The sequence below is a fragment of the Mustela nigripes genome, chromosome 4 (genome assembly GCF_022355385.1).
Source record: "Mustela nigripes isolate SB6536 chromosome 4, MUSNIG.SB6536, whole genome shotgun sequence".
NCBI lineage: Eukaryota > Metazoa > Chordata > Mammalia > Carnivora > Mustelidae > Mustela > Mustela nigripes.
Genome location: NC_081560.1, coordinates 47,394,068 through 47,421,487, shown reverse-complemented (window position 1 = coordinate 47,421,487; position 27,420 = coordinate 47,394,068). Strand labels below are relative to the sequence as shown.

General features: G+C 40.2%; 1 protein-coding gene across 3 annotated transcripts in view; it reads left to right on the top strand.

Annotated features, from left to right (window-relative positions):
* The window catches only part of CREB5 (cAMP responsive element binding protein 5), a 402,562-nt gene that overhangs the window by 66,598 nt on the left and 308,544 nt on the right, over positions 1-27,420 (top strand). For all 3 annotated transcript variants that reach the window (XM_059396664.1, XM_059396663.1, XM_059396665.1), the window contains exons 2-4: positions 4,390-4,461; positions 9,286-9,379; positions 21,538-21,659. In XM_059396664.1, the coding sequence (XP_059252647.1) occupies positions 4,408-4,461; positions 9,286-9,379; positions 21,538-21,659 (270 nt within the window). In that variant the 5' untranslated portion in view covers positions 4,390-4,407. The remainder of the gene's footprint in view (positions 1-4,389; positions 4,462-9,285; positions 9,380-21,537; positions 21,660-27,420) is intronic.

Below are 27,420 nucleotides of genomic sequence, written 5' to 3'. Positions count from 1 at the left end.
TGAATCTGAACTTTGGAGAAGAGGAAGAAAAAAATAGAACTATTTAGAAACTCCTAAATGATTAGACAGTGTCTGCCACAATTATGACTGTATCTAACCAAATGTATGGGGTCACTCAGTATTTCTCAATGGGTGATCTGTGGGGATAACAAGGAGCCAGTCCATGGCTAACAGGCTGGACTTTACTGGCTTCACTATACATGGCAATACTAACAGACTGAATTTATAATGAACGAATACATTTGCACGTGACATTTAATGAAAACTAGCCTCGTCTCGTTGTTTTCACCAAAAGCCATTTCAACATTTTTTTCCCCCACAAACTCTGGTGAAACTTCTTCTCTGATCCTGACCGAGAATGGGGGGAATAAGGGGTCTGCACAACCTCTTGCCTTGCTGAAAACTTGGTTCTGGGCCAAAAAGCTTGAGAACCACTGCCTTAGGAGTGAAGAAAAGGCACGCTGTTTGGGGTGGTTTATTATGATGATTCAGGATTCATTATCCATTCCACAAATATTTATTGAACGCCTACCATGTCAGCTCGATGCAGTGGAGCCTGGGGTATGGCAATTGCCAAACAAAACTCGGTCCATTAAAATGTCCCAGCTGGTAAAACAACAGAATGGGAAATCAGAGGATGAGGCCTGACTTCTGAGGTCTTAATGCAGAACAACGTGGCCAAAATCATGGCTGGGGGATTTACCCCACTTGATGGATGATGTAAGAGTATTTGCAGGTCTTTCAGAGGAGTCTGTTGAGAGAATAGTTATTACACTATTTGCTAGGAAAGAACTTTAATAATAGGCCATAAAAATAGGCCAATGGTCCTTCACTAATACATCAGACCAGATCGTACTAGTTGATAAAAGTAATGAAACCTGTGTGGTAGAGTGGTACCATTTAGTAAAACTATCGCAAACACCCACGCGGCAAGGAATGAGCAAGGGCGTGCTATTTGCAGAGGGCGAAATGTGGGAACCGCAGTGCATCAAAATAAAGCAGTTGAGGTTCACACACTTATATATACACACCCACTCACCTCAGACTTTATTAATCACTTAAGCCCATTTTATTTTAGCAACTGCCGTTTTACCTTAGGACTTTTTTTCCAACGCTGTGTTGCCAAAGCATTTGGTCCATGGCATCCGTAGCGTGTAATAAATGGATACCAATTCATTCATGTTTAAAAAATACAGTAGTAGGTAGAGGCTCCCGGATGGCTCAGTTGTTAAGTGTTTGCCTTCAGCTCAGGTTATGATTGAGCTCCCTGCTTGGCGGAAGCCTGCTTCTCCCTGCTTGTGTTCCCCTCTCACTGTGTCTCTCTCTGTCAAATAAATACAATCTTTAAAAAAAAAAAAAAATAGTAAAATGACAGTGATCGCCAGCTGAATATATTGATGACGGAAATCTAAACTATTTGAAATCTCACTATGTTTCTCAGATTAGTCATATTCCTCTAAATATAATATCCATACTCTGAGGGCTCAGTAAGGCAGAGTAAATCTGCATGCCTGGAGCTTATTCTTTCTTTAAGCATCAACACTGTAGAATAATTTGGTGGTATTCACTGCGGCTCATGTGTACATTACACCTTGGTTACAGCCCATGGTAACTAATAATTAAGATAAAGCAGCTAATGGTGATATCAAGCAGAAATGCTGAACTCCTACCATTATAGGCTTGAATTTGTGGGGAAAGTCAGCATTTTGGTGAAGTAGGGTTTGGAGTAGAGTTGTGATTATGGTAGAAAAATGCTTTCTTTCTACCCTTACCTGGCAGGGCTTGGCTGAGCTCTTTCCTCACTTTGGATTGATGAATCTCTTTTAACCTTCAGTAGTGGCACTTCCAATCTTGAACACTTACATTAATTAGGCACTAATCTAATTCCATTAGGCACTAATCTAATTATTATCACTAATTACTGCTTTTAGCTGTACGCCATAAATATATTTATATGGAACTTTCCCGTTTTACTATCAGGTAATCTTAATATTGGTTAGTAGTTTCTAGTGTTGGCATTCTTTGGTTACCTTAGCAACTAAAACTCTTATGTGGTAGCTGAGAAAGACTCACCTTATAGCAAATTGTCTTTTTTAATAGGGAAGAGTTAATGTTAGTACTGGTAATGTTTGCTCACAGAACCTCCCCCACCCCACCTCCAAACACCACACACTTAAATATGAAGACCTTCCTCCATAATTCGGGCATGTCTTACAGGCCTCTCAACTGACCAGTGTGATTTTATGCTAAGTGAAATAAGTCAATCAAAGAAAGACAACTATCATATGATCTCTCTGTTATGAGGAATTTTGAGAGGTAGGGGGCTGTGGGGGATAGGGAGGGAAAAAAATGAAACAAGAAGGGATCAGGAGGGAAACAAACCATAAGAGACTCTTAATCTCAGGAAAAAACCTGAGGGTTGCTGGAGGGGAGGGGGATGGCTGGGTGATGGGCATTGGGGAGGGGATGTGCTGTAATTGTGTAAGACTGATGATTCACAGACCTGTACCCTGAAACAAATAATACATTATATGTTAATTAAAAAAAAAAATGAAGGAGCTGAAGATTATGTTCATAGGCTTATTGTAAAGAAGGAGAAATTGAGGTCCAAAGCAGTTAAATGATCAGGCAGTAGTTAAGTAGATCATGGTCACAGAGACAGAAATGTTCCAGGAAAGCATTGAAAATTTACTAGAAAAACAAAGCATATTTAATTAATGGATAACCCAATTACTCTGGTTTTTTTTCTATCTTGGATCACAATCACTTTCTAACCCTTTATTTTGAGGCGTAGATGTAAGTCAGCCTTCACAGGGGAGAGGAGAGATGCTCTGTGATAAGTGATGGCAAAATCAAATGAATAATGAGATTTGAGAAGTTATTTTAATTACTCATGACTCTCCTCAGACAAGGACAAGTGGGAAGCTTCTTCTAAAGATATTTGTGTTTTTCGCTTATTCTAAATGTAATAAAGTAATTTACACAGTGTGTGCCTGATCCAGGAAAGCTGTAAAATTATGCTAAGTTACTGTGTTGGTAGGTGATGGGTGAGTGGGCTGTCATTCCAGACATAGAGAGTGGAAAGGGTAGTACTTAGTAAAAATTGAATAATGAGGAGGCAGCGTGAAGAAGAGTTTGGGTGTGTAAATTTGTTTTGTTCTTTAATATCTGACTAGGAGTGTTATCTAAGGCAAGTCTTTCTGCTCTGCCTTTCAGAAAGTGAAAGCATGCACCTATTCCCCAAAGAAAGTCTGTTCGTGTCTGGGGGAAGGGTATAGTGACCAACAGAATAGCATTGGGGCTTTTTGCAAGACAATAAAGCTTCCTTGGAGGAAGGGTAGCTATTTCTGGAGTAGAAGCAGGGTTCCCTCTTTCCAGGGTAAAGGTGACTTGTGATTCCTTTGGTATCACCTACAGACATCATTTTAAGGAAGCAATATCCTTCCTGTGCTTCAGAGATAAAGCAATAGTTTTTAGTCCCCTGATAGAGCCATGTCCCATCAGCAGCCCATGTAGCTTATTTAAACTCAACTCTAAAATTAGCAAAAAGTAAGATTTAGAAAATGGTTTAGATTGTGAAACTTAAATTTCCATAGTATTTTCTGATGTTTAAAAAATGTTTTTGTGTAAAAAAGCCACAAAAACCTGTGAACATCTCTGGAGTCATTTGAGGATGTTCCTATAATGAACGCCTTTGTTTTGTCAAAAAGCATTGTTTTATGTTACTGTAGGTTAGTGACCATGAAACTGTGTGTATGTACTTATGTCAGTTTTAGGGAAGACTTGTAAAGGTAATTTTGATGACGCTCAATTTTTGCCCAATAAACTTACCTTAGAGCCTACTCCCTACATAAGAAGGGAGCACACTGGAATGTAACATGGGACAGAGACTATAACATAAGGTTTCTCCCACATCCGAAGACTGGCAGGGTGATCGTGGCTGAATTATTGGACCGCTGCTCAGGTTGGTCACCACATTGGTGCTAACCCTGTTTATTGTCCCCTCCCTTGCTTTTCTAAGTAGCCAGCTCCAAAGGACAGGTGTGAGCTTTGCTTTGGAATCTTCTTGCTCAGGTGCAGTCTTACGGGTAATAACACAGTCCAGGTGGTTTTCCAGAGGCAGAATTTCTGCTGCAACAGCCCCATGGCATTTTTCTTCAAAGTACAATAAATCTACACTCAGGCAAACAATAGGAGCGCAGACGGCAGAAAGCCTGGCGAACTTCAGCAAGGCGGGACTCAGGCTTGCGTTCATGTTTATCTTGTCTAATTTGGGGATTGGCATAGAAAGGGGCTCCGAGCAATTGCCTTTCTCAAGTTTCTTAGGTAGAAGCAGGGGATATTCATGGATTTCTGTTTTCCTTCCTCCCTCTCCCCCTGTCCCTACAGATTTATGAGGAATCCAAGATGAATTTAGAGCAGGAGAGGCCATTCGTCTGCAGTGCCCCGGGCTGCTCTCAGGTGAGTGTGGGGATCCTTTGGTCTGTTCTGCCAGGGATGTAGCTGCCTTTTGACAGGGAAACAGCTCTCACTTGGCAATCTCGCCTAATGTAGGCTTTGTTTCTTCACTAAGATATTGTGAGAACTCCCTCTCTACCATCACCACCACCACCGCCGCCATCATCTTCATCACCATCTTTCTCCTCATTATTACTATTTTCTACTTTGAATAGTTTGAACTGCTTCCCTCACAGCCCCTGAAATACATCAGCATTAGCCATTTCCATCCTTAACTTTTCCCTTGGAAGTCAGCCAGACACCTCCTGCCCACCAGATGTTCAGGACTGTTATTTCAGAAAGGGGAGGGAGGATGCTGCTTTTACAATAGTCACTTGATACGGGGCCTCTGGATTACTGGTGAAACAGCTCATCATCAGAGCTGAGTTGTTTTTTGTTTTGTTTTCCTCTTTGAGGACAATAAGCCCCCTATAACTTTTCTAGAACCCACAGTTTTTCCATTTATCTAAACTTTAAGAGGGGAAGTTGGCATGCCGTGCTAGAGAGTAAACCTCTTTGCCTCCAAAAGCTCCCATCAAGTGGAATCATTGCAAGGATTAGAAGAGATACTACACGAATTTTGTGTAAGGACCACACATAATAAATGCTCAATTAACGTTCACCATTGTTACTATTACTGCTGCTGTAATATGGGCCGTGTAGCAGAAATTCCCAAGCTTGGCACTGGTAACTCTTGGGACAGAATAATTCCTTGTTGTGAAGGGCTCTCCTGTGCATCACAGGATGTTTGACAGCATCCCTGACCTCTACCTTCTAGGTCCCAGTGGCCACTTCCCAGCTGTGAAAACCAAAAATGTCTCTTGGCATTGCTAAATGGCCCCCAGTTGAGAATGACTGCCGCCTGATGATTTTGCGTTTTGACTTTAGTTTTGCTTTTTTAAGATCCCTTCTTGTTTGGGGGGCCCCCTGATTTTTAGCTGATGCTCTCCCATTCCATTTTATGTGTTGCTGTAAGCTGTCTTTTCTCCTGTATGGAATCAGGCAGGGTATAAATAAATAATGCCACAGACATGTGGTCACTGGTGTCAGACGCTGCTAGAGCCGGGACAGTGAGAGGCTGAGCAGAAGCTGTTGGGTTTGGCAGTTGGGTCCTGGCGGGTGACCTATGAGAGAGGAGTCCGGGTGGGGGCCAGGTTGGAAGGGATTAATGAGTGAGTGGGTGGTGAGGAAGTGGAGGTGGCCAGCATAGAGAACTCTTTCAAGAGCACTAGGGAATGATGAGAAACAGTGATATAATGGTAGTCTGGGAAGGAAGCAGCCTTCATTTTTAAAATGAAAGGCTAGCTGGGCGGGATTTAGTCAAGGGGAAGGAGAAGTGAGCATGCTGGATTGAAGATCCACAACCGAAGCACAAACCCCCAGAAGACAAGGGTGTGCAAGAGCCCGTGAGGGAGAAGGGGGTGCTATTTCTCTGAGGCAGGAAGGAATGGAAGCAGCACTATGAAGTTACATGCGAATTCTGAGGTAGAGACGGTAGTGAAGGTTGAGGAGTGCATTTCTAATGACCTAGAACTCAGGTCATTGAACAGGTCATTTCCTTGAGAAGGCTGTGAGTGAACTGGTTGGACAAAATGAGAATTGAGGATTTCCATAGTTTCTTGGTTTTAAGGAAAAACTCCAAGCCTTTCTCCTCAACCCCTTGCGAAGCTGCATCTAAAACTTGGTGTATTTTTTTTTTTTTAACATGAAAGTGTTTCTTTTTTGACAAGTTCTTTAAAACAATGTGTGCATCTTTCAATTTGAAGATGCATTAGAATTGAGGAAATGTAGCAATTGCCTAGTGATTCCAAGGGTCTCTTGGTGGGGTGTTAGCAAATCACAATTAAGTCTGCTGTTGTAATCATGGCATTTACTGTAGTGACCTTCCAGAACTTGGGGTCCTGCATGGGGAAGAAATGATGGCTGGGGATTGGGAAGGGGGAGCAAATGTGAGTTACCAGTGCCTATGCTACTTTGGCAATGAAGGAAGGATATTTCCCCCTTTTCCCTCATGGAAAGAAGCTCGGTGCTATTAGGAATGGTCTACAATACCAGGGAGGTTTTTTTGTATGCAGCTTTGTTCCAGGAGTAGAGAAGCCTCTCTTGCTCTTCCTGAGCGCACAGAGTCCATTGTTAATTTCACCACTCCTTTGCCCTTGGCGTGAACATGCTTTGAGTTCAAGGGGTCTCTCTCAGCTGTGTATCTGTAATAGACTGGACATCTTGGTTACATAAAATTTGCTGCTTTTTTCCTGCTAAATTAAAAAAGCCCTGTGATGTCCTGTGTTGTCTCTTTGAGGAGGTATTTATAGTTAATATGACATATTATGGAAATTATTGTTATTTAGTAAGTAATCAGGTTAATATTCTGTTTTAGGCTATTATTTTATGGAACCAAAAAGTGGCTTACAAATACGAAATGTAGGATACTACCATGTTGTTTCTTGATTATATATATCCCAATAAAAATTATAATATGGATTTTAATGGAAAGACTAAGAAGTTTAACTTGTCTCTAAACCACACATGGTAGTGTCTTATATTTGATGTAGTCATTATAAGGTGTGATAAGGGAGCAAGAGAACAGATGAAGCTGCAGCAAAACCCCATGTCCTTATAAAGCAGACTTCTATGTAGTTAGAACTTGACATAGTTGCCAGGCTTTGCAGATTCTATATGCTCCAATTTATATGATACATGTGACAAATAACTAAGTGATATTTATTCCCCAAACTACTTTCAGAATATTCCAGAGGATTTAGCCCAGTGAATTCCCTCATTCACATGAACACAAATCTGTACTATTTGCAGAGAAGATTTCTACCACAGTATATAATGGTAATTGAAACTTCTAATGACTATCCTGAGGAACTGGGAAGCTCTGGGAGACTTTCTAAATTGTCAAAGATTCAGAAATGTTCAGCAGAGTTTATTGTCTTTTGTTGTGTTTTCATTTGACCTTGGTAAAGCAGATGCTCTATTAAGTTCAGTTATTAAAACACACCAGCTTGAGTGAGGGGAAGCTAGGATGTGCTGCAGTAACAAATCAACTCAAAGCTTCAGGGGCTTCAAACAGCAAAGTCTTATTTCAATTGCCAGGCATACATTTCTATTGTAACTTGGCAGGACCCTCTTCTTAATCATCTAGAATTCAGAGATGCTCTTCGTAAATCTTCAAAGCTTTAGGATAATTGAGCAGTCGCTATTTCTAATATTGTGAATTGCCATGTTAAAGGGGAGAGGGTCTTGCACCAGGAATTAGGTGCTGACATGTGAGGGACATGTCACTTCCATTCATGACTCCATGGATAGAACTAGTTACATGGCCCCACTCAACCACAAAAGGGTCAGAAAATCCAATCCTACCATGTGACCAGAAGCCAGACAACTGAAAACATTTGAGAGCTGCATTTTATTTTTTTAATTATTTTTTTAAAGATTTTATTTTATTTTATATATTTATTTGACAGACAGAGATCACAAGTAGGCAGAGAGGCAGGCAGAGAGGGAGGAGGAAGCAGGCTCCCTGCTGAGCAGAGAGCCCGATGTGGGGCTGGATCCCAGGACCCTGGGATCATGACCTGAGCCGAAGGCAGAGGCCCCAACCCGCTGAGCCACCCAGGCGCCCCTGAGAGCTGCATTTTAAACAACTGTAATATCACTCTCCGAAAATTAAAAATGGCTTACTACATGGTACAGAGTATAGAATACTAAAAATTATTTGTCATATGACTATAAGTCATCTGTATACTTCTAAAAGATCACATAATGAGTGCAGTGTGCAAGGTCTTCATGAACAGAACATACTATACAAATGTTACAAGCATATTTGTAGGTGTTTATGTCAAACAGTTAAGCATGACATGTAATTCTTAATGTCTGACATGAATCAAAATTCTTTTCCTACTTCATGCATTTTTCCTACTTCTGGCTAATCTATAGAAAACATCTAGCATACTTATTATGGCTTAGACTATTTCATACTATTTTGTAGTATACTATTTTATACTGTTACGTAGAACAGTAACTACGAGACAAAAGTTCCAAATAATCTTGCGAAACTCCAGTGCTACTTAGGTCTAAATTCATTTTTCTATTTGCACATATTTTCTTCTCATATATAGGTAAAAATGAGAGAATTTACTTTGTCATGATGTCATCGTTAATTTCTCTTGTGAATATATATAAGCATTCATCCGAACACTCTTATTCTTCGAAGGTATAGCATAGTTCTATTGTATAGAATATTTGAATACTTTCAGCATTGTTCATTACCTTTTCCTTACTTATTCTTTAACTAAACACAAATTTAAAGTCTTCCCCAGATGCAAACCTCTAGTTCCTAAGGAAATACCTAGTTGACTGATGAGTCTTCACAGCTGATTATATTCAAAGACTATTTAGGAAGTAGAGGCCTATGCAAGGAATTCCTGGGGAAGGTGTGGGGAGTCAGAGATGATGGCAGGCAAAGGTCTCCTATTTCATATTACTATTCAGTCAGATTTTACTGCAACCTATTTAAGCCCCTGGTAAACTGTAAAGGAAATAATGATACATATATTTGGGTACAATTCAAAGGAACATCTCAGCACATTTGCTTGCAAAAAATAATTTGGCATTTAACTTAGCATGCTTTCACACTTTTTCAGAACTAATTTTTTGTTTTGCCTGTCACATGTGCAATGCTGAATACAACTTTTTCTCTGTGATGGCAAATATATATTTTAAAACTGAATGGCTCCTTTCCCCTCCCCCCCACCCCCTTTTTTTTTTCTATTTGTCTGACAGCGCTTCCCAACAGAGGACCATCTGATGATTCATAGGCACAAGCATGAAATGACTTTGAAGTTCCCCTCAATAAAAACAGACAATATGTTATCAGGTAAGGAGCCATCAGGAAAAAAGGCTCTGGGTGAGGGCATCAGCCGCATGGGAGATACTTGTTCTTATGATAGCATGATTTCCACTGGCATATTCTGTGCCTTGAAGACGTATATTTCTAAGGTACAGCAGAGGCTTCAAATAATGGTAAGCAGAAGTGTAATCAGTTAATGTGGTGTTCACTCAAATAACCAAAGAGCTGTGATTTCTCATTTTCAGGAATGTAAAATATTTATTACTGTGGAAGTTGGCTCCATATAAGTATTTTTTAAAAATCACATACCTGTAATCAGTCAAGCAGAACATCTTCATTGAGCATCTATGATGCATACTGTGCTGTTACGAGTAGCACGGGAGATGCAAAGATTGGTGTGCTTGCTGTTCTTGAGGACACCCCAATGTAGTGTATCTGTGGAACTGTAGCTAAACTAGAGGATGGGCTAAGATCTATTTTGCATGAGAATTGTAAGGAAAATGGTATGTGGCTCTAGTAGAAGGAGCATGCACACACTCTCTCTTTTGCAACAGAGGTGATCAGTGAAACTTTTTTTAAAGAAACTGTACCTTCCTCCTAAGGGGGAGATTAAATAAAATGATAATGTAGGGAACCAAAGCAAGGGCTCAGCAGCTGTGAGCAGAAATAAATCAGCATCACAATCAATCCATCAAGCAATTACCATTCCTTCCCATTTTGATGGCTGGTGCAGTGAATTAAAACGGGACAGAGCCAGGAGTGGGGAAACTTGAACTCCAGCATGGGGTCTTTCCTAAATGACCTTGGGCCATGCTAGTGAACAATTTGGGGCCTCGGTTCCTTTTTCTGTAAAATGGGAATGATTTTGTCTGCCCAGTCTATTCCACAGGCGCATTGTGAAGATCTAGTGCAAGAAGGTAAGTGAAAGTGTTTCCTAATCTCTGGCAGGGTAGTTGAAGCATTTCCTGTTACCCTTCTTAGGCTAGGAATATTTCACAAAGCCACTGTCTCCTTGGCATCATGAAAGAGATAATACACCCGTAAATTTGCTTTAAATGATATCAGAAGAGAAACGGACTGCCCTGGCAGGCCCGGCTCATATAATTTAGCATTTCTATGACACTTAAATTTTACAACTATTTTATTATCCCTAATATTAGTAAATCCTGTAAGAGTGTTGTCAGGCAGGTTAATATTACAACTCGTATTTTACTGATAGAGAAGAAGGGGCTTAGGGTGATGGAGCAGCCTTCCCAAGCTGCCCACACAGGGCAAAGATGAGGGTCCTTGATGTGGAGTCCTAGCCCCCTGACTTGCTCAGCGGGGACTGCCTTGTCTGGTTTCAGCAGCTGATATGCACAATCTCATACTTCTAGAGACAGAGCCATCCACACGTCTTCACAGTCCCTCCAGTGACTTGTTAATGGTGCAGATGTGTTGTGGTTTGGCAGAATCTCTAGTTGAAAGGCAGCCTCTTCCCTTGCCTCCCCTGCCACCCACCACCTCTCTCTCAGCCTGTTTGTTTGGATTGAACTAGTTAGCTCTTCAGAAATAGTTTTATCTTCCCTTAAGTCTAGAAACAGAGATGCAGAAACTTCAAAAAGTTCTGTAAGCATTATAAAAGCCCAGCAGTGTTAGGAAGAATGGTCCATTCTTTCCGTTTTATCATTGAGTTTGTTCTATCATTTACAATGTGGTGTAACTTCATAGTTCAACAAGGAGCAGATATATATGCAAGTAGGAGGGTTGTAGACTGTGCGCGGCTCCTAGTATTTAAATGTATAAGTTTGCCTTTTATTTTTCCCAAATAGAATTCCAAAAATGGGCTTCTTGGTGGGAGGAGAGTGGGAGGTGGGTGTTAGGTTACGTGGTGATATTACTGCTTCGTGGTAAGTACCAGGCAGTATCTTTCAGGTAAACGGCTGGGGTGGCCCTGTAAGGAGCCCCATCCAAAGGTCTGAAAAAAAGGAATTAAGGATGTGTGAACACTTCTATGTGCTGCCTATAAACAGGCTTTTGATTAAGCTCTTGCAACTTTTCAGTTGTTCTTAACCAGATCTTTGTTAGCTTAAAGACATTGCTGCCAGTAATTGTAGTGCCAGCTGGGAAATTATTGAGAGGAAATTCTCTCTAATTTTTATTATGTCAAACTTGGAATAAGAAAATGAAGGGAGAAATAAATATGAGGGAAAATAGCATGAATAAAATAATGGCGCATTTTTCTTCTGCTTTCTCATGGTTTGTGTTGAAGCTAGTATGAGGCCATTTCTTACTCCAAGTGAAATTAGGTGCTACATTTTTAAACTTTCTGTCCACTTTCCATGCTTGTAGTGTCATAGAATTTTCTTGCTGGAACAGAAACAGCTGTCCAGTGCAGCTCATTACTTTGCATTTAGGTGACAGAGGTCTATGTTATGTCATGGGCCAGTGTTGTCCACGCTACACTGTAATAGGCTGTTGGGTATTTTTGCTTTGTTACTTTTTTTTTTCCAAGAAAGACTTTGATGTATGTATCTCAAATCTCATGTTAGTTTTAGCATATTAGATTGTGATTACAAATGTGACTGAAGTTTTACTTGTCTTATATCTTGATTTATTTAGGTTTGAATTTATCAAAGGCTCCAAAATCTACTGAAATGTCTTTTAGAATTTTATTTCTGAATGTACTTTAAGCTTATTTTGTGGTCTATCTTAAGGATGAAGGATTTCCTACAGCTTGAGAGAAAGTAACAGAAACAATAAAAAATAATATAAATTAAACCTGAAATCAGCAAGCATCAGTAGGGCAAAATTCTTCAGGTCCCTTTTAGGCCACTTTTTTTTTTTTTTTTCCCCAAGCAATATTCAATTACACAAAATTTCATTTCGGATGAATTGGAATTTGGCACATATTATGAAGAGGAAGTATGGTAGGAGTGTTCATTACTAATTTCAGGATATCTGGTTAACTTGTATTTTGGAAAATTACTTTGTCCTACATTAATTGCAAATATTTCAGTCAGCAAGATAATTAAGATGCCACAGACTTTTTGAAGGTAAGTGTTCAAAGAGTTATGAAGATCTGAAATAATTTCCTAGCTTTGCCATAAAGTCCACTTTATTTAGACCAGGTACAATCTACAACTCAAAACGATTGTAAATGATCTTTGACATGCTGTAAGGCAGAGTAGTAAAAGTGACAGTTACAATGTTTCATTAAGATGAGTCAGCTCGTTCGGATAGAGAGTAACCATAAAACCTCATTCCAGAGGGACAGCAATAGTTGGGGCATGAATGGGGTGGTGATGGTGGATTCTGAGGACAAAGACTTCTAGCCCCTTCTACCTTGGTCCTTCCATTCTTATTTGGTCCTCGTGGTACATTTCCGGAGTCCTGATACGATGATGGGCTTTAGTCTTTCCCTTCAGCTGTTCTTGTTGCAACTGAAAATCATTTCACGGTGAGGGCAGTTGTGATATCAGAGGTTTTAGATGCCAAGTTTGAAATGGGAACCCACTGAGGACAATATACTTTAACACATGGGTTGCAAAATTATCAGCCATTATGTGACAAGAGATCTGTTTGGTTTGAAAATTATGATCAAATTTTTGTACTAGAGCGAAACAGTATGGTATTTGGATCGATTTTAATGGTATCATTGCTAGGTATTCAGGAATTTCTACATCTTTTCCTGTCAGAAATTCCCACCTCACTTATTGACAGAGTTCCCAAGTTCTGTACAGGCAAAAACCAGAATGCGAATCAAAGTGCAGTTTTATTTATAGCCAGACAAGAAAATAAGCAAAAAATCTAAATGAGAAGAATATGCGTGTGTACCTCTGTGTGGTGGAGGTGTATGGTGGAAATAGTGATCTAGAAGATGATGAATTTTGCTTCATGAAAAGGAAGTGAAGAGTGTTGCACACCTTTCCTCAAAAGGTTAAACCCAGGAAGCCTGAGAAGGGGATGCATGAAACCATGCCTTCAAATACCTAATGAATCACACCAGACATCACAGCCCAATTAGTGCCGAAGGCAACTGGTGTGTGCTTGGAGGGAAAGGAGGGCAGGCGGCAGGAAGGTGTGGGAAGAGGGGCTGAGATTGCCCATTCATTTACACTTATTGATTCATTCAACAAACACTGAACGTGTCTGCAAAAATCCTGTTGTGCTCCGTGCTGGGGTTGCTGCACTGACCAAGACAGATGACCAAGTTCTCTTCCATGGAACTTACTATACTCTACTAGAGGTGGGGAGGCAGAGAGATCATTCATAACACCCCTCCCCTGAGATTAGTAAACAAGAATGTATGAGTTAGTGACAAGTGCTCTGATGAAGATGAACATGACAAAGTGAGCTGCTAAAGGAGGTCAGGAGAGGCCTCTCCGCATTAGCAGCATTTCAACAGAGACCTGATGCTCAGCATGGTGGGCTCAAGTGACCTTTCTCCCTATCTTCTGAATGAAGACTGAAAGCGGTGACACCATCCCACCGGACATGGTGTAGCTCACACACAGAAGAGATGTGAGAGAGACAGGCATCCTCAAGCATTCCAAGCATCTATCACAAATGATAAAATAGCTCTTCTCTGAACCCAGTTGTGTCCCTGGATTAAGTCTAGAATTAGGGAATGTCTCTAGTTCCAGGATCTAAACCTAATTCTCGCCCTGGAGAAAGCAAGATTGTTGTTCAGTGGAGTAGAACACTTGTCTTCCAAGAGACTGATCATGATAAATTAGATAATTTCAGAACCCAGAGCCATTGCTCATGGCTGTTTGCTACAAACCTACTTAATAATCTGTGGACATTTTATTTTTTAATTGTTTTATCATTTTTTATTTTTTCAGAGAGAGAGAGGGCAAGGAGGGGCAGAGGGAGAAGGAGAGAGAGCCCCCAACAAAGGGCTTGATCTCACAACCTGAGATCATGACCTGAGCTGAAACTGAGTTTGATACTTAACCAACTGAGCCACAGAGATGCCCCTATCCATGGGCATTTTAAAGAGGAAGTCAGAGAAAAGGTGACATATCTCACTCCACATTCATTTTGGAATCCTGACTAAATAAGTAAATCTCTCTGTCTCTGTCTCTGTCTTTCTCTCTCTCTCTCTCACACACACACACACACACACACACACACACAGGGGCCATATTTACCTCCTCTTCCATTGATGGCAAAGGTACACCATGATTTCTCACTATTGAAATTATTCAGATCTTTATGGAACAGAGGGTGGTGGAAATGGCTCACACCAGAGGGCAGCATGATAATAATGGTAGCTACCATTTATTGCCTTATCTTATGCCTATATCGTGCCTCCTGCTTTATATACATTATGTCATTTAATCCTGGTCACTCTTTTCATATGAGCATACAAGATTGGGAGGATAAATAGTTTGTCCAAAGCTCCTGTCTGTGTATAATTCTCTCATTGTACATCTAGATTTGGTAGGCTCCATGTACTAAGAACATGTTTTAGTGTTAGATTTATGTTTGGATATACATTTATGAACTGTTTTCTCTTCTATTACTGGCATATTTCTTCAAGAGTCATCAAATGGAAAAATAGTCAAAGGTTTTCAGAAGGAGATTATACTGACACATTAGCATATAGGGGAACAAAGAGTGTGTTTTTATATTTATTTATTTATTTATTTATTTATTTATTTTAAAATATTTTATCTATTTGTCAGAGAGAAAGAGCAAGAGAGCACACAAGCAGGGGGAGTGGCAGGCAGCTCCCTCTGCTGAACAGGGAGCCCAGTGTGGGCCTTGATCCCAGGACCTTGGGAACATGATCTGAGCCAAAGACAGAAGCAACTGACTGAGCCACCCAGGAGCCCCAAAGAGTGTGTTTTTATTTTCTATTTTATTTTATTTTATTTATTTATTTTTAAAGATTTTATTTATTTATTTGTCAGAGAGAGAGAGAGAGCAAGAGCGAGCACAGGCAGAAAGGCAGGCAGAGTCAGAGGGAGAAGCAGGCTCCCTGTGGAGCAAGGAGCCCGATGTGGGACTTGATCCCAGGACGCTGGGATCATGACCTGAGCCGAAGGCAGCTGCTTAACCAACTGAGCCACCCAGGCGTCCCAAGAGTGTGTTTTTAAATCAGATTTTCCCCTCCATTGTGACAAGTGGCAATGGGCATTTATAGTTAGCTTCTATAGAAGTTAGCTTCTCATTCATGTTTCTAGCTGGTCAAGTAAACCTGAATTTTTTTTAACAACTCACCTGAACACCTCAGAGGCCTTGATCAGAGGCCTTTTCATATAGGAAAACCTGGCTTTCAGTCTATTCCATCTGGAAGGCAATCCTTTTTGACAAAGGCAATTAGGGAGTAAGTGGAAATTTGAAGCTTTAGCTTCCACAGTCCAGGGCAGGGCTTGATAAGAGATTCACCTTGGATCCCCTCTGTTCACCTAGCTTGCAGAGACATGATCCCAGTGTTCATAACCCTTTCTACTGGCTCAGCTCCTCTAACGTCAGTTAAAATTGTGCTTTGATTGTTGTTGGAACACTCTGGCTAGACCATGGCTGACAGTGAGTAGGGGTGGATTATTTACCTGATTAATTTAAATCTCAGTCTGTCTTTTCTTGGAGCCATGTGTCATAGGAGATGCCCTTGTCAGAGAATTTTCTAGTTGACTCAAGGCCCTCTTAAGGGCATCTAGTCTGCCAGCTCTCCATCTTGACCATAAGTGGATCGCAGCATTCTATTCCAAAGTTCTGCCAATGTGTCTCGTCTCTCAGGGACCTGGATCACCCAAGCCATGGGCAACCCTTAAACATTCCACAGCTATTGTTTAAAAACCCGGAGTTGCCTTGGTTTGTGCCATGGAAGCACTGCCTCTTGGATAGATGCAGGGAAATAGTAACCTCAGTGTTATGGAGAGGACCCCGTTGCTCCTTTGTGTATTCACACTCAGTAAAAGGCACATTTATTGTAAAGGAGCCTATCTACAATTCCATGGAATTCTATCAGTTAGTGATTGTGCCCCTTATAAAGGAGGGTATATTTTAAAATTCACTTAATGTAGACTTTCCTGATTAGGACTTTATTAAAATTCACACAGGGATAGGAACTAAGGAAATTTTAAAAAAGGCATTTGCTGAAAAATTCACAGGATAAATGTAACTCTAGAAAGAATATTAGAACTGCCTGAGAAAAATGCCTTTTCTGAGAAGCCCAACTCTAAACTAAAATAGATATGCTAATCCCAATGCTTTTCTCTCTTGGTTTGAGCAGCATTCTTGAGGAGTTCCATTAAGCTGCATTTTGTTGTTTGAATCTGAGTCATGCAAATAATAAAAATGCAATACCTTTAAAAAAAATACCCTATAATTAGAATGGTCACCAATCCAAACTGATCTTTCTTATAACTGGTATGAATTAGTAGGGCTTTTATAACATTCCCAGTCACTGTCAATTTAACACAAAATGATGTAAAATTACCTAGCATAGCCCTTTAGTGATACCATTGAGAATATTAGATCAATGGGAAAGAAAATTCTGCTTCAGAAGTTTGCATTCTTCTTCTCTGGTATATTATGAGAACTCTACTTTTACTTTTTTTTTTTTAAATTGATGACTTGTTGCCTTGTCTTTTTATCATTGAAGAAAATGAAACATAGACAAACATGTAACTCAAGTGCAGCTCTGAAACGAAATAAGGTAGCAACCTATTATTAAATGTAGAGCAGACTAAACACTTTTTAAAAGAAGAATCAGGTTTCAGGCTTTAGCTTTGTGCTTGTCATTTAGACTTTGGAATAATCAGACTTGCTGGGGCTGAAGCACTTGACACTAGGCAGACTAGGGACTGATTAGAAAAGTTAGTGAGTTTTTTTTCCCCCCTCTAATAGCTATAGCCACATATGTGTTGTCCTTCCCAGAGGTAGCGGGGTGCGGGATTTCCTGTTGTGTAGCAGGTGGGTGAATTTCCAAATCATCATGTCAAGCTTGTGGCACTCTTTCAGGTAAATACACAAGTGGGGTCTCTGCATGGCAGGAATCCTCTACCTAGCTATTTACAGAGGCAGCAGTCTGTGAAAAGGTGCTCCTTTTTTGAGGTACAGACTCACTATTCCAGGAAGGGAGACAGATATTGAAATATGACATTTGCAAGGGATTTTTAAAAAATCCCTTTTGCTGCCAATCTTGTCCGAGTGGTAAAAGAATTCTGAGGACATATAAGACAGGTAAAAGTGGCTAAGCTGCCTTACTTGCACGGGTCCCAGCTGTCTGGGTGACCTGAGAAGCAGCTGTGCTCTTTGCAATCTCCCCGCGAGAAAGCAGCCTGCAGGTTTTTTTTTTTTTTTTTTTTTTTGCAGGGCCAATTTGGATTTGCAAAGGTAATAGCAACAAAGTACTTTCAACTTAAGTAAAGCCTAAACTCAAAAGTTACAAACGTTGAGTTTAGCTTGAGATTTGGGGTTCTTTGTTTCTCGCATTCAGTTGGTCCTCACACAAGTGGAAATACTGAAAGAAAGGTGAGAAGTCCTCCAACGAGCATCTGGGCTCTGAGTTCCCACGGCAGCCAGTTCCTGTAAGGCCTTGGATGGGGCCTGTTTACTGAACACACCGTAGATATTATCCACCAGCGGAGCACCAGCCCCTGTTACTCACCATACAGAAATGGCTGTGGCTATGGCTGGTGCTTGCCCTTGGTTCTAAAGAAGGTGAGGTTTATCAGAATTTTAATTTATGGCCATGGATATTACTCACCTACATCAGGTCTAATTTCAGCTGGAATATTTATTTGACAAAACATCCGTGTGGCTGAGAAACTGACTCTTTTATTTAAGCTGCTGATAGATTTAACTGTCCCCTTTTTGAAGATTGGCTCATTTCCTGGCTTACTTGGAACTGGTACCATGTGGGATCAAAGACAGCTAGAGACCTTGTATTAATTCTATAAATGTTAAAATAAAAGTTAAGCTCCATTTTCTGGTTCCTGTTGTAACTGGAAAGAATAGCTCATTCACAAGAAGAAAATGAATTAAAAATTAAGAACAGTGTGCCTTATCTCTTCCAAATGTGGATATAGATATGTTTTGCTATCCCCTTGTTATATCACACAGCAAAGAAAGTTGCATTTAGTAACAAAGCTGTGGCCCCCATCTGGGTCTTCTGCTCTAGGGATAGGAGGGAACCAACTCTCTTTAGGGCCCATGGCTCCTGTTGCTGAAGGGATAATTTTGCTGAGAGAAGACAGAAGACATTTCTCAACTTCCCTAGGGCTTGCCCTCCAAACATCAGTCTGAATTCAATCTGATGGCCCATCTCATGAACTCATCTCAGAGTTCTCTCTACCTGGATGACTGTTCTCTCTACCTGGAATCATGGCCCTCAACCAGTAAATCTCCAATAGAGAAATATAGAGGAACAGAAGAAAAATTAAAACCCAGCAAACTAAATCCCTACTGATGACCAATGGTCTAACATGGCAGTTCTGTCCTGGGTTGTTTTCTCGGGTTTTTTACTCACAAAATGACCTGCGAGATAGTAGAAGGTCTGTAGGATTGTAACATGCTTCTATTATAGAGGGGTACAAACGATTCCAAGATATTTTAAAAGAGCCAGGGAGGGTTAGGATTGCCAATTATCAATACAGTTATGTGACTCAGTTTCTAAATGGGGCCTAGGGAGAGTTTTAGTTTCCTTCTAAGTAAAGTGGGTAAGAAGATTTCTTACCAAATGTGGTTGGTATGAAAATTAATGAGATGATGGATCATACACAGCACTTAGTATTATGCCTGACATAGAATAAGCACCCACTCAATGGAAGAATACATACATATACACATATACACACACAAATGCAGACATATCCCTTTATTTCCACTCTTGGAAATTTGTGGTGTATTGTTTGTACACCACACCCAGTGCTCCATGCGATACGTGCCCTCCTTAATACCCACCAACAGGCTCACCTAGCTGCCCACGCCTCTCCCCTTGACCTACATACAGTGATTTTTGAAGAGAACCCATCACGGTGGTGATTTTAGGATTCATAGAAACATGTAACTTTAGAATTGTATTTGAAAGATGAGGAATATGAGGTCCAGAGAAAGTAGGTAATTTCCCCCAAATCACGCAGTTTTCAAGTCTAGATTTCTGGGTTGTCAGCACTGTCTTTTCCTTCAGATCCAGGGGAGAGTCTGGGCAAAGCACAGGATTTAGATTGAGAAGGGGTTATGTCTGAAAGTGAAAGAGGACTTAACAGTGATAAAATGTTTATGAACTGTGACCTTGTGCAAGGTACTTATCTCTCTATTTCTAAAATAATATGTGCCTACTTACCTCTTCAGACTTTGTGAGATCTAGACTCTAGACAGGCTGGGTGAAAATGTTTGTAAACTGCAAAATGCTTGTAAATACTAACTTTATCTTTTATAAGCACATAACACACTATATATATGCATATGTGTATAAATACATATATGTATTATATATATATATATATATAGGGGCATAGGTATATATGTGTGAATCTTAATAAATTAATGTGCTAAAAAACCCTTTTCAACCAAACCCAACTTTTGCATGGCTTTTATCTGTGATGTCTGATTTATGACCATCTGTGGTAGGCTCTCTGTATATTGAGGAAGAGAGCTCAGTATCTGGAATTCGGGCTAAGAATGGGAAAGAATGCAGAAGGGGATTTTTGCTGCTTTGAAATTCAAGTCAACCAGCTGGGCACTTAACAGGTAGAAAAGCTGCAGGGAATCAGAAGACCTTACGTTAGAAGGGCTGACTATAGGAGCTATCAAGCTATTTTGAGCTTCATGAATATTAAGCTATTTCTTTGAATCTCAATGGGTAATTTACTGGGATTAACTGCTCTCTGTATGAATTAGGAAAGTAAATATGATTCTAGTTCCTCATCATATGGGACTGTATAAAGAGCATGTAGAAATGGCACATTTGTTTCAACCCTCTTCAGTTGCCTGGTAGTGATGTGTTCAAGAACTATGAAGAAAGAGATTTGGCGACTGAGTATGGCTTTAGGTGGACAAGTGCCATCATCAGTCTCACTGTGTGTGCTGTTGCCTTAGGTGGGAATAATACATGTGCCTATTGGAAATGGTGCCAGGGCTTTGGTTATAATCCTGGTGTCATCACATTTACCTGGAAGATCTTGAATGAGACCCTGAATCACACAGGACTTCCATTTTCCTCATTTGCAAAATGATTGGCATGGCCATCTGCTGTTTCTGAGACAAGGACAGCATACAGTGTTATTCAGGAGAGATAACCATCCTTAGTGATTACAAAGGTGTAATTCTACCCCATTTACCTGACAGTATCTTGTGAGATCTAGATTATAGAGAATGTGTGTGAAACCACTGTGTAAACTGCAATATTTATGTGTCAAAAGCCACATAAATATTAAGTCACCCCCCTGGGACTAATAATACATTATATGTTTATAAAAAAATTAAAAAACTAAAAAAAAATTAAGCCACCAATAGCAGCTTCAGATTCTCCACTCTCCTAAGTAGTAGGCTGGCTAGATAGTCAAGAATATGAAAGAAATTCTATTCCTTTTAAAGAGTTTTCTCAGAACATTCCTTTGGCTATAGCAAAGGAAAATGAAATTAATAATTATATTTTTAATGGATGAAAGCTGAATGTGTTTGACTTGGAAACTTTCATCATCCTCTGTGACTTTCAAAATGAGAGAGAGAATTGCTGTATTTTCCATTTTCATTAAGAGAAAGGAATTAATGTGCTTGTTTGTTTCTTTTTGTTTTGATATAAACATTTACAAAACCTTTTTTATTTATTTTTTAACTCCCAGCTCCCTAAAGTCAAGCTTGACATTGGCCCAGCAGATTTTTTTGGCCTGATTTTTGCTAAATCATGTTTTTTTTCATTTTTGGAAAAAGAAGTCATTCCACACATTGTGACACGTGTTCAAGTGATAGGAACCCCAGAAAGTTGATGGTGGGCTCCCTGGCGGTTGTCTGGCAGTTTGGAAAACCCTCACATATGCAGCATGCTACACGTTGTATTCCTCCTATGAGATTTGTGGTTTTATTTTCTTCCCTATTGCCATCTTATTTAAAAGGGTAGAAAATTAAAGATGATGAGCTGGCATCTTTATTAGGGTGAGGGGAGGGGGTTTGTCAATTGAGCTCATGCTTGCTCCTGGCTTTTGAGGAAAAGAACCCATGTATGACCACTTGATCTCTGTTTTCAGATCAGACTCCGACTCCAACAAGGTTCCTGAAGAACTGCGAGGAAGTGGGGCTCTTCAATGAGCTGGACTGCTCCCTAGAACATGAGTTCAGGAAGGCTCAGGAGGAGGAGAGCAGCAAGCGGGTAGGTTGGCTTGAATGGACACCTTGTCAGGTGCCTCCCCTAACCCCCATGAGAATCTTCTGTGTGGAACCTTCGACGGCACTGCAGATTGGTACGAATGTCGCCCTAAAACAGTGTTTTATCCATTTGCATGTATTCGTCTATTTTTTTTTTTTTTTTTTAAAGATGAATCCCTGATTCTCCATCATGGGAGAAACAGACATCTGAAATAGGAAATTCAAGCAAAAAAAAAAAAAAAAAAAAATTACCTGATTCTTGAACCTTGATTTGGATAAACACATAGACTCTTTGTATTCAATACTAGTTGTTTTACTTTGTGAAGTATTTCGTAGGAAGCCTTACATGGGTGTTACACACAGAAGACAAGAGGCAAAGAATAATTGTAGCAGTAAGAGACGAGGTTTTGTCTGATTTTTGTCCCAGGTTTTCATTGTCCGATTTCCATAATCTTCCTGGTAGACCTCCACCACTTTCAGTTATGTCCCAGTCATATTATTGAACGTTTGTTATTATTGGGAAAAATGGTTTAAATATACGTGTGGATTATTTGTTCTTACAAATGTAGAAAACCCACTTTATGCATGCCTCCAGAATATATTCAATTTCTCTTAATGTTTGCTTGCATTTTAAAATCACTTTGCAAGATTAAGGAAAAGGAAACAGGGTCACAAGTAAATGTGATAATGAAACTCTTTAGCATTTTTTTCATTGTTACCGTAGAGCATTACTGAATGCCCACAATGTACCAAAGAACAAATTAGACGCATTCCATGAACAGAGACTTAAAATGCGGAAGTGGGTTGAAAGGAAGGGCTGGTTAGGTTGTAATGGACTCTGAAGGTCCAGCTGTTCCATCCGGAGAAGATATTTTAAAAGGCTCTGATATTTCAAATTCTCCTCTACGTGAAATTGTAGTAATCCCCCTCCACCAGATTTTTTGTCACATTCCCACATTAAAACAGTCAAGGGCTTGCCCTAAGTCTGGGCTGCTTTCGGAAAAATCATGATAATTGGTGGAGGATACAGAGAGGTATAAAACCTCAATCAGCTCATTTTATTTATGTATAATTAATTTATACAGCCACTTCCCCCACTCCTCAAGTGACATGAAAGGCTTCCCCCTCACCTTTTTAAATGAATATTTTTTTAGCACTTACTTGCCAGGCACTGTTCTGAGCACTTAAAAATTTAACTTAAAAAAATAAATAAATAAAGGAGGGGTACCTGGGTGGCTCAGTGGGTTAAAGCCTCTGCCTTCAGCTCAGGCCGTGATCCCAGGGTCCTGGGATCAAGCCCTGCATCAGGTTCTCTGCTCAGCAGGGAGCCTGCTTCCCTTCTTCTCTCTCTGCCTGACTTTCTGCCTACTTGTGATCTCTTATCTGTCAAATAAATAAATAAATAACTTTTTAAAAAAAAGGCATACATTCTATATTTCACTGCAATAGAAATGTATTTTTTAAAGATGAAAATTACAAAGACAAAGAAGAACCAAAACGTCTAGTAAATTTTCTCTGTGTTGAGTTCTACATTTAGTTTTGGTAGATGTGGCGTATGAAAAAAAACTGAGGGATTAGGTACATTCATTCCCTCAAGATAGTCACAGTTGGCTTCTTAGATTAAACTGAACTGCAAGGAAGGTATATGCTCGTTCCTACTGGTTTATATTGTCTTCATTTCTGAGAGAATGGTTTTAACTGAAGTGTATGTTCTTGATTTTCCTACATTTACCAAGGACAGCTGTAGGAAGCCTACGGTAGGGGCGTGGTTTTAGATGTTCTCCTTTACGTAGTACTCATGATCTCCTATATGATGCCCCATGGGAGGAAATTCTTGCAGATCTGAATTCCAGGAAATCGTTTACTTCCCCTAAGGAACTGAAATATTTTCTCTGTGTGGACATGAGAATCATGTAACTGGTTCTGTTTCTCTTTTCGCTTTGACTGCTCGGTTAACAGAAAGCTGAGTTTACTGCTTAACTTTGAGAACTTTTTAGAACACTGTGATGAACATATTTTACTTCCCTTCAGACTAGACTTTCAGTTCTAGTTTATTATTTCCCCTGGTCCTGATTTTTTTAATTTAAAAAACATTTTTATGCTATACATTTTTTTTCCTGAATTGTTTTTGAGTCCTTGTGGGTTGAGAAAGAGTATAAATTAACTTTATAAATTAAAATAATCAGGCAAGCAACATAGAGAAAAAAGACAATTACAGTTGTAGAAATACATATTTTAAATACATATTAAAAATATCCTTTAAAAAGTATCTTTTGAAAGTTGCTTTTATTTTTTAATTTAAATTTTAGTTAACAGATAGGGCAACATTGGTTTATGAAGTATAATTCAGTGATTTATAACTTACATACAACACCCAGTGCTCATTACAAGTGCCCTTCTTAATGTCCATCACCCACCTGGCTCATCCTCCACCCACCTCCCTCCATCAACCCTCAGTTTGTTCTCCATCCTTAAGAGTCTCTTACAATTTGTTTTCCTCTCTCCCTTTCGTCTTTTCCCCCTTTCCATAAGTTCATCTCTTTTCTTTCTAAAATTCCACGTATGAGAGATCATATGGTATTTGTCTTTCTATGATTTATTTCACTTAGCAAATATACTCTAGCTCCATGTCATTGCAAATGGCAAGATTTCATTCTTTTTGATGGCTGAGTGATACACACACACACACACACACAGACCACATCATCTTTATTCATTCATTAGTCAATAGACATTTGGGCTCTCTCCATAGTTTGGCTATTGTAGATAATGCTGCTATAAACATCTAGGAGCATCTGCATCCTTTGAATCTGCAATTTTGTATCCTTTGGGTAAATACCTAGTAGCACAATTGCTGGATCGTAGGGTAGTTCTATTTTTAAGTTTTAGGAACCTCCATTTTGCTCTCCAGACTGGCTACACCAGTTTGCATTCCCATCAACAGTGCAAGAGGGTTCCCCTTTCTCCGCATCCTCGCCAACACGTTGTTTCTTGTGTTGTTAATTTTAGCCTGAATGTTGCTTTTCTGGTTTTGTGACGGCTATTCAGATGGGGAATTCTATAGCCAGCTTCCCTTGTGGTTTTTGGGTTGGGTGTCTCAAGAGATCACCTTCTCAAAACCCAACTTTACTTGTCCACACTGAAAAGTGGAAAGCATTGAGGCTGTTGAGCTATCCTCTTCCCTCGCATCTTTTAAACCAGCAGCCAAATCAGCCTTGGGTGGCCGTAACTTCTCAAGACCTAATGCACAATGACTTATCCAGCAGTCAAATGGGCTGTGTTGATGGCTTCTGCCTAGCATTTCTTTGGAAGCCACAACTGGGTAAAGGAAAGTTGGGAGATACTCCTTAATCTACCATCATACTTTTATCTAAACTTTTGACCACATTTCTCTAACTACCAACATCCCTGACACGCTGCCACCCCCTGCTCCTGCTTCATTTAGTCATCTTCTACTTGAAAAGTAGGAATAAAAGCTCTCTACTCAATGCATACCTTATTATTACTGAAGGCTGTCTCCTTCCTTCCTTCATTTTGCTCTGCATTCAGATAATTATTTCTTTTTAATTCTCCATCTCCAACTTTCTTCTAATTTCTTTTCCTCTGAGTCTAATTATTTTATTTAAAAAACTGTGAAAAAATTGTGCTAGTCCTTCCCTCCACCTTTAACTTTCTAGCTGCAGCTTGGTCTAGAAAATTCTTTTCAGGAACAAAGAGAGAATAGATCCTCACTTAACCCTCTTGGCTGTCAATTGGGGCAATTGTCTGTTCTGTGGACGATCTCTAATCCTGATACCCCCAGCTCCTGCTTCATTTATTCATCCCCTGCTTAAAAAGTGGGAATACAAGCTCTTTATTCAGTATATTCCAATGTATGTATAGAATGAGGACAGGCTAGATGCTGGTCATGACAATGGAAAAAGCCTTAATATCTGTATCTATATTACATATAGAAGGCAACACATTCCAGTTACGTCAATCTTCCACAGAAGTATAATAAGCTCATGGTTTCAAAACTCTTTAATGAGAGATTTTTTTTCCCTTGGAAATGCATCCATCACTAACAAGCATCACAAATCTCAGTTCGTCTATGGCTTAGAAGTCAGGCTAATCCACGTCCTGAAATAGGTGAGAAACTTGTGGTCCTCATTTATTCATTCAGTAAATATTTCTGAGTGCTCATCACATGCCAGGCACTGTCCGAGCCATTGAAGGATACATTGTGGACTAAAGCTTGTTAAAAACAAAACCTTGCCTTCGGGTAGGTTACGACTCGTGGGCAAGACAAACAATAAGCAAGCAAAAACCATAAGATGAATAACATGTCAGAAGGTGATGCGTGTTCTAGCAGGGAAGGGGCAGAGGCAGTGCTGGGGATGCTCAGGGAGGGCGTTGGTGCTAAGTGGACAGACAGCAGAGGCCGGAAGCAGGAGAGCAAAGGCCGGAAGCTCTGCATCAGAGCAGGTTTGTGTCAGGGAGAAGAGTGTTCTAAGTGCAGAGAGTAAAAAATGCAAAGCCCTAAAGCTAGAGGATGCTCTGTGAGTCCGAGGAATCACAAAGAGGGGGGATGTAATAATGTGGAAGAGTGGACACAGGAGGGCAGAGTCCAGAAGTGAGATGGGGAACCAGAAACAGTTTCAAGCAGAGGAGTGATAGAATCTGACTTATATATTAGAAAATTCACTTCGGCTGCTGAGTTGAAAGTCAGTTGTTGGGGGACAGTAGCAGGGAGAGAGAGAGACCAGTTCCGGAGGCTGATGGAAGACTCTAGATTGAAGATGATGGCAGATTGGTCCAAGGGGGACATGGATGAGGGGGTGGTTGTTGCATTCTGGGTCTGTTCTGAAGATAGAGCCAGCAGGACTTGCTGGTGAATTAGATCTGGGGAGTGATAGAAAGGATGAAATCAGGAGTGGACCAGGTGTTTGGCCTAAACAACTAGAAGGATGGAGCTGCCCGTGGGAGGAGCAGGTTGGAGGGAAAAACCGTGGAGACTGTTTCTTGACTTCTATCCATTGAGTGAGCACATGGATATAGTGGTCTGTAAATCAGGAAGAAGTGACCCATCTGGAGATCTAAATTTGGGAGTCACAGGCTTGTAGGTGGTGTTTCAATATATGAGACTTGATGGAATCACCTGGAATGAATGAAGATGGAATTGAAAAGAGGTCTGAGCATGGAGCTTGGCAGACCCCTCCAGAACCTCTGAGACAAGAGTATTCAGCTCTCCTTAGTGACCAGAGATGACACAGAAGGCCCTGAAGTGTGAAGAATCAAATCAAGTGTGGCGAGGCTAGTCGTAATCCTCAGCAGAACCCAGTAACATGCAGTCATCCTGCTGATTTCATGTTCCACGTCAGAGGAAACAACAGAAACAAAAACAAAAAGTTTTTTAAAAAGAAAAAGCAAGAGGATGGTGAATTGACCCTTTACATTTGATTTTTTTAAAAAATGGAAGAAATAATGCTTGTCCAGGAAGTAGGATAGAGCTTCATCATATGATGGCAGTGGTGTGGGAGTGTGTGTGTGTGTGTGTGTGTGTGTGTGTGTGTCTGTGTAAGAAAGGAAGGGCAAGGGGCGCCTGGGTGGCTCAGTGGGTTAAGCTGCTGCCTTCGGCTCAGGTCATGATCTCAGGGTCCTGGGATCGAGTCCCGCATCGGGCTCTCTGCTCAGCAGGGAGCCTGCTTCCTCCTCTCTCTCTCTGCCTGCCTCTCTGCCTACTTGTGATCTCTCTCTGTCAAATAAATAAATAAAATCTTTAAAAA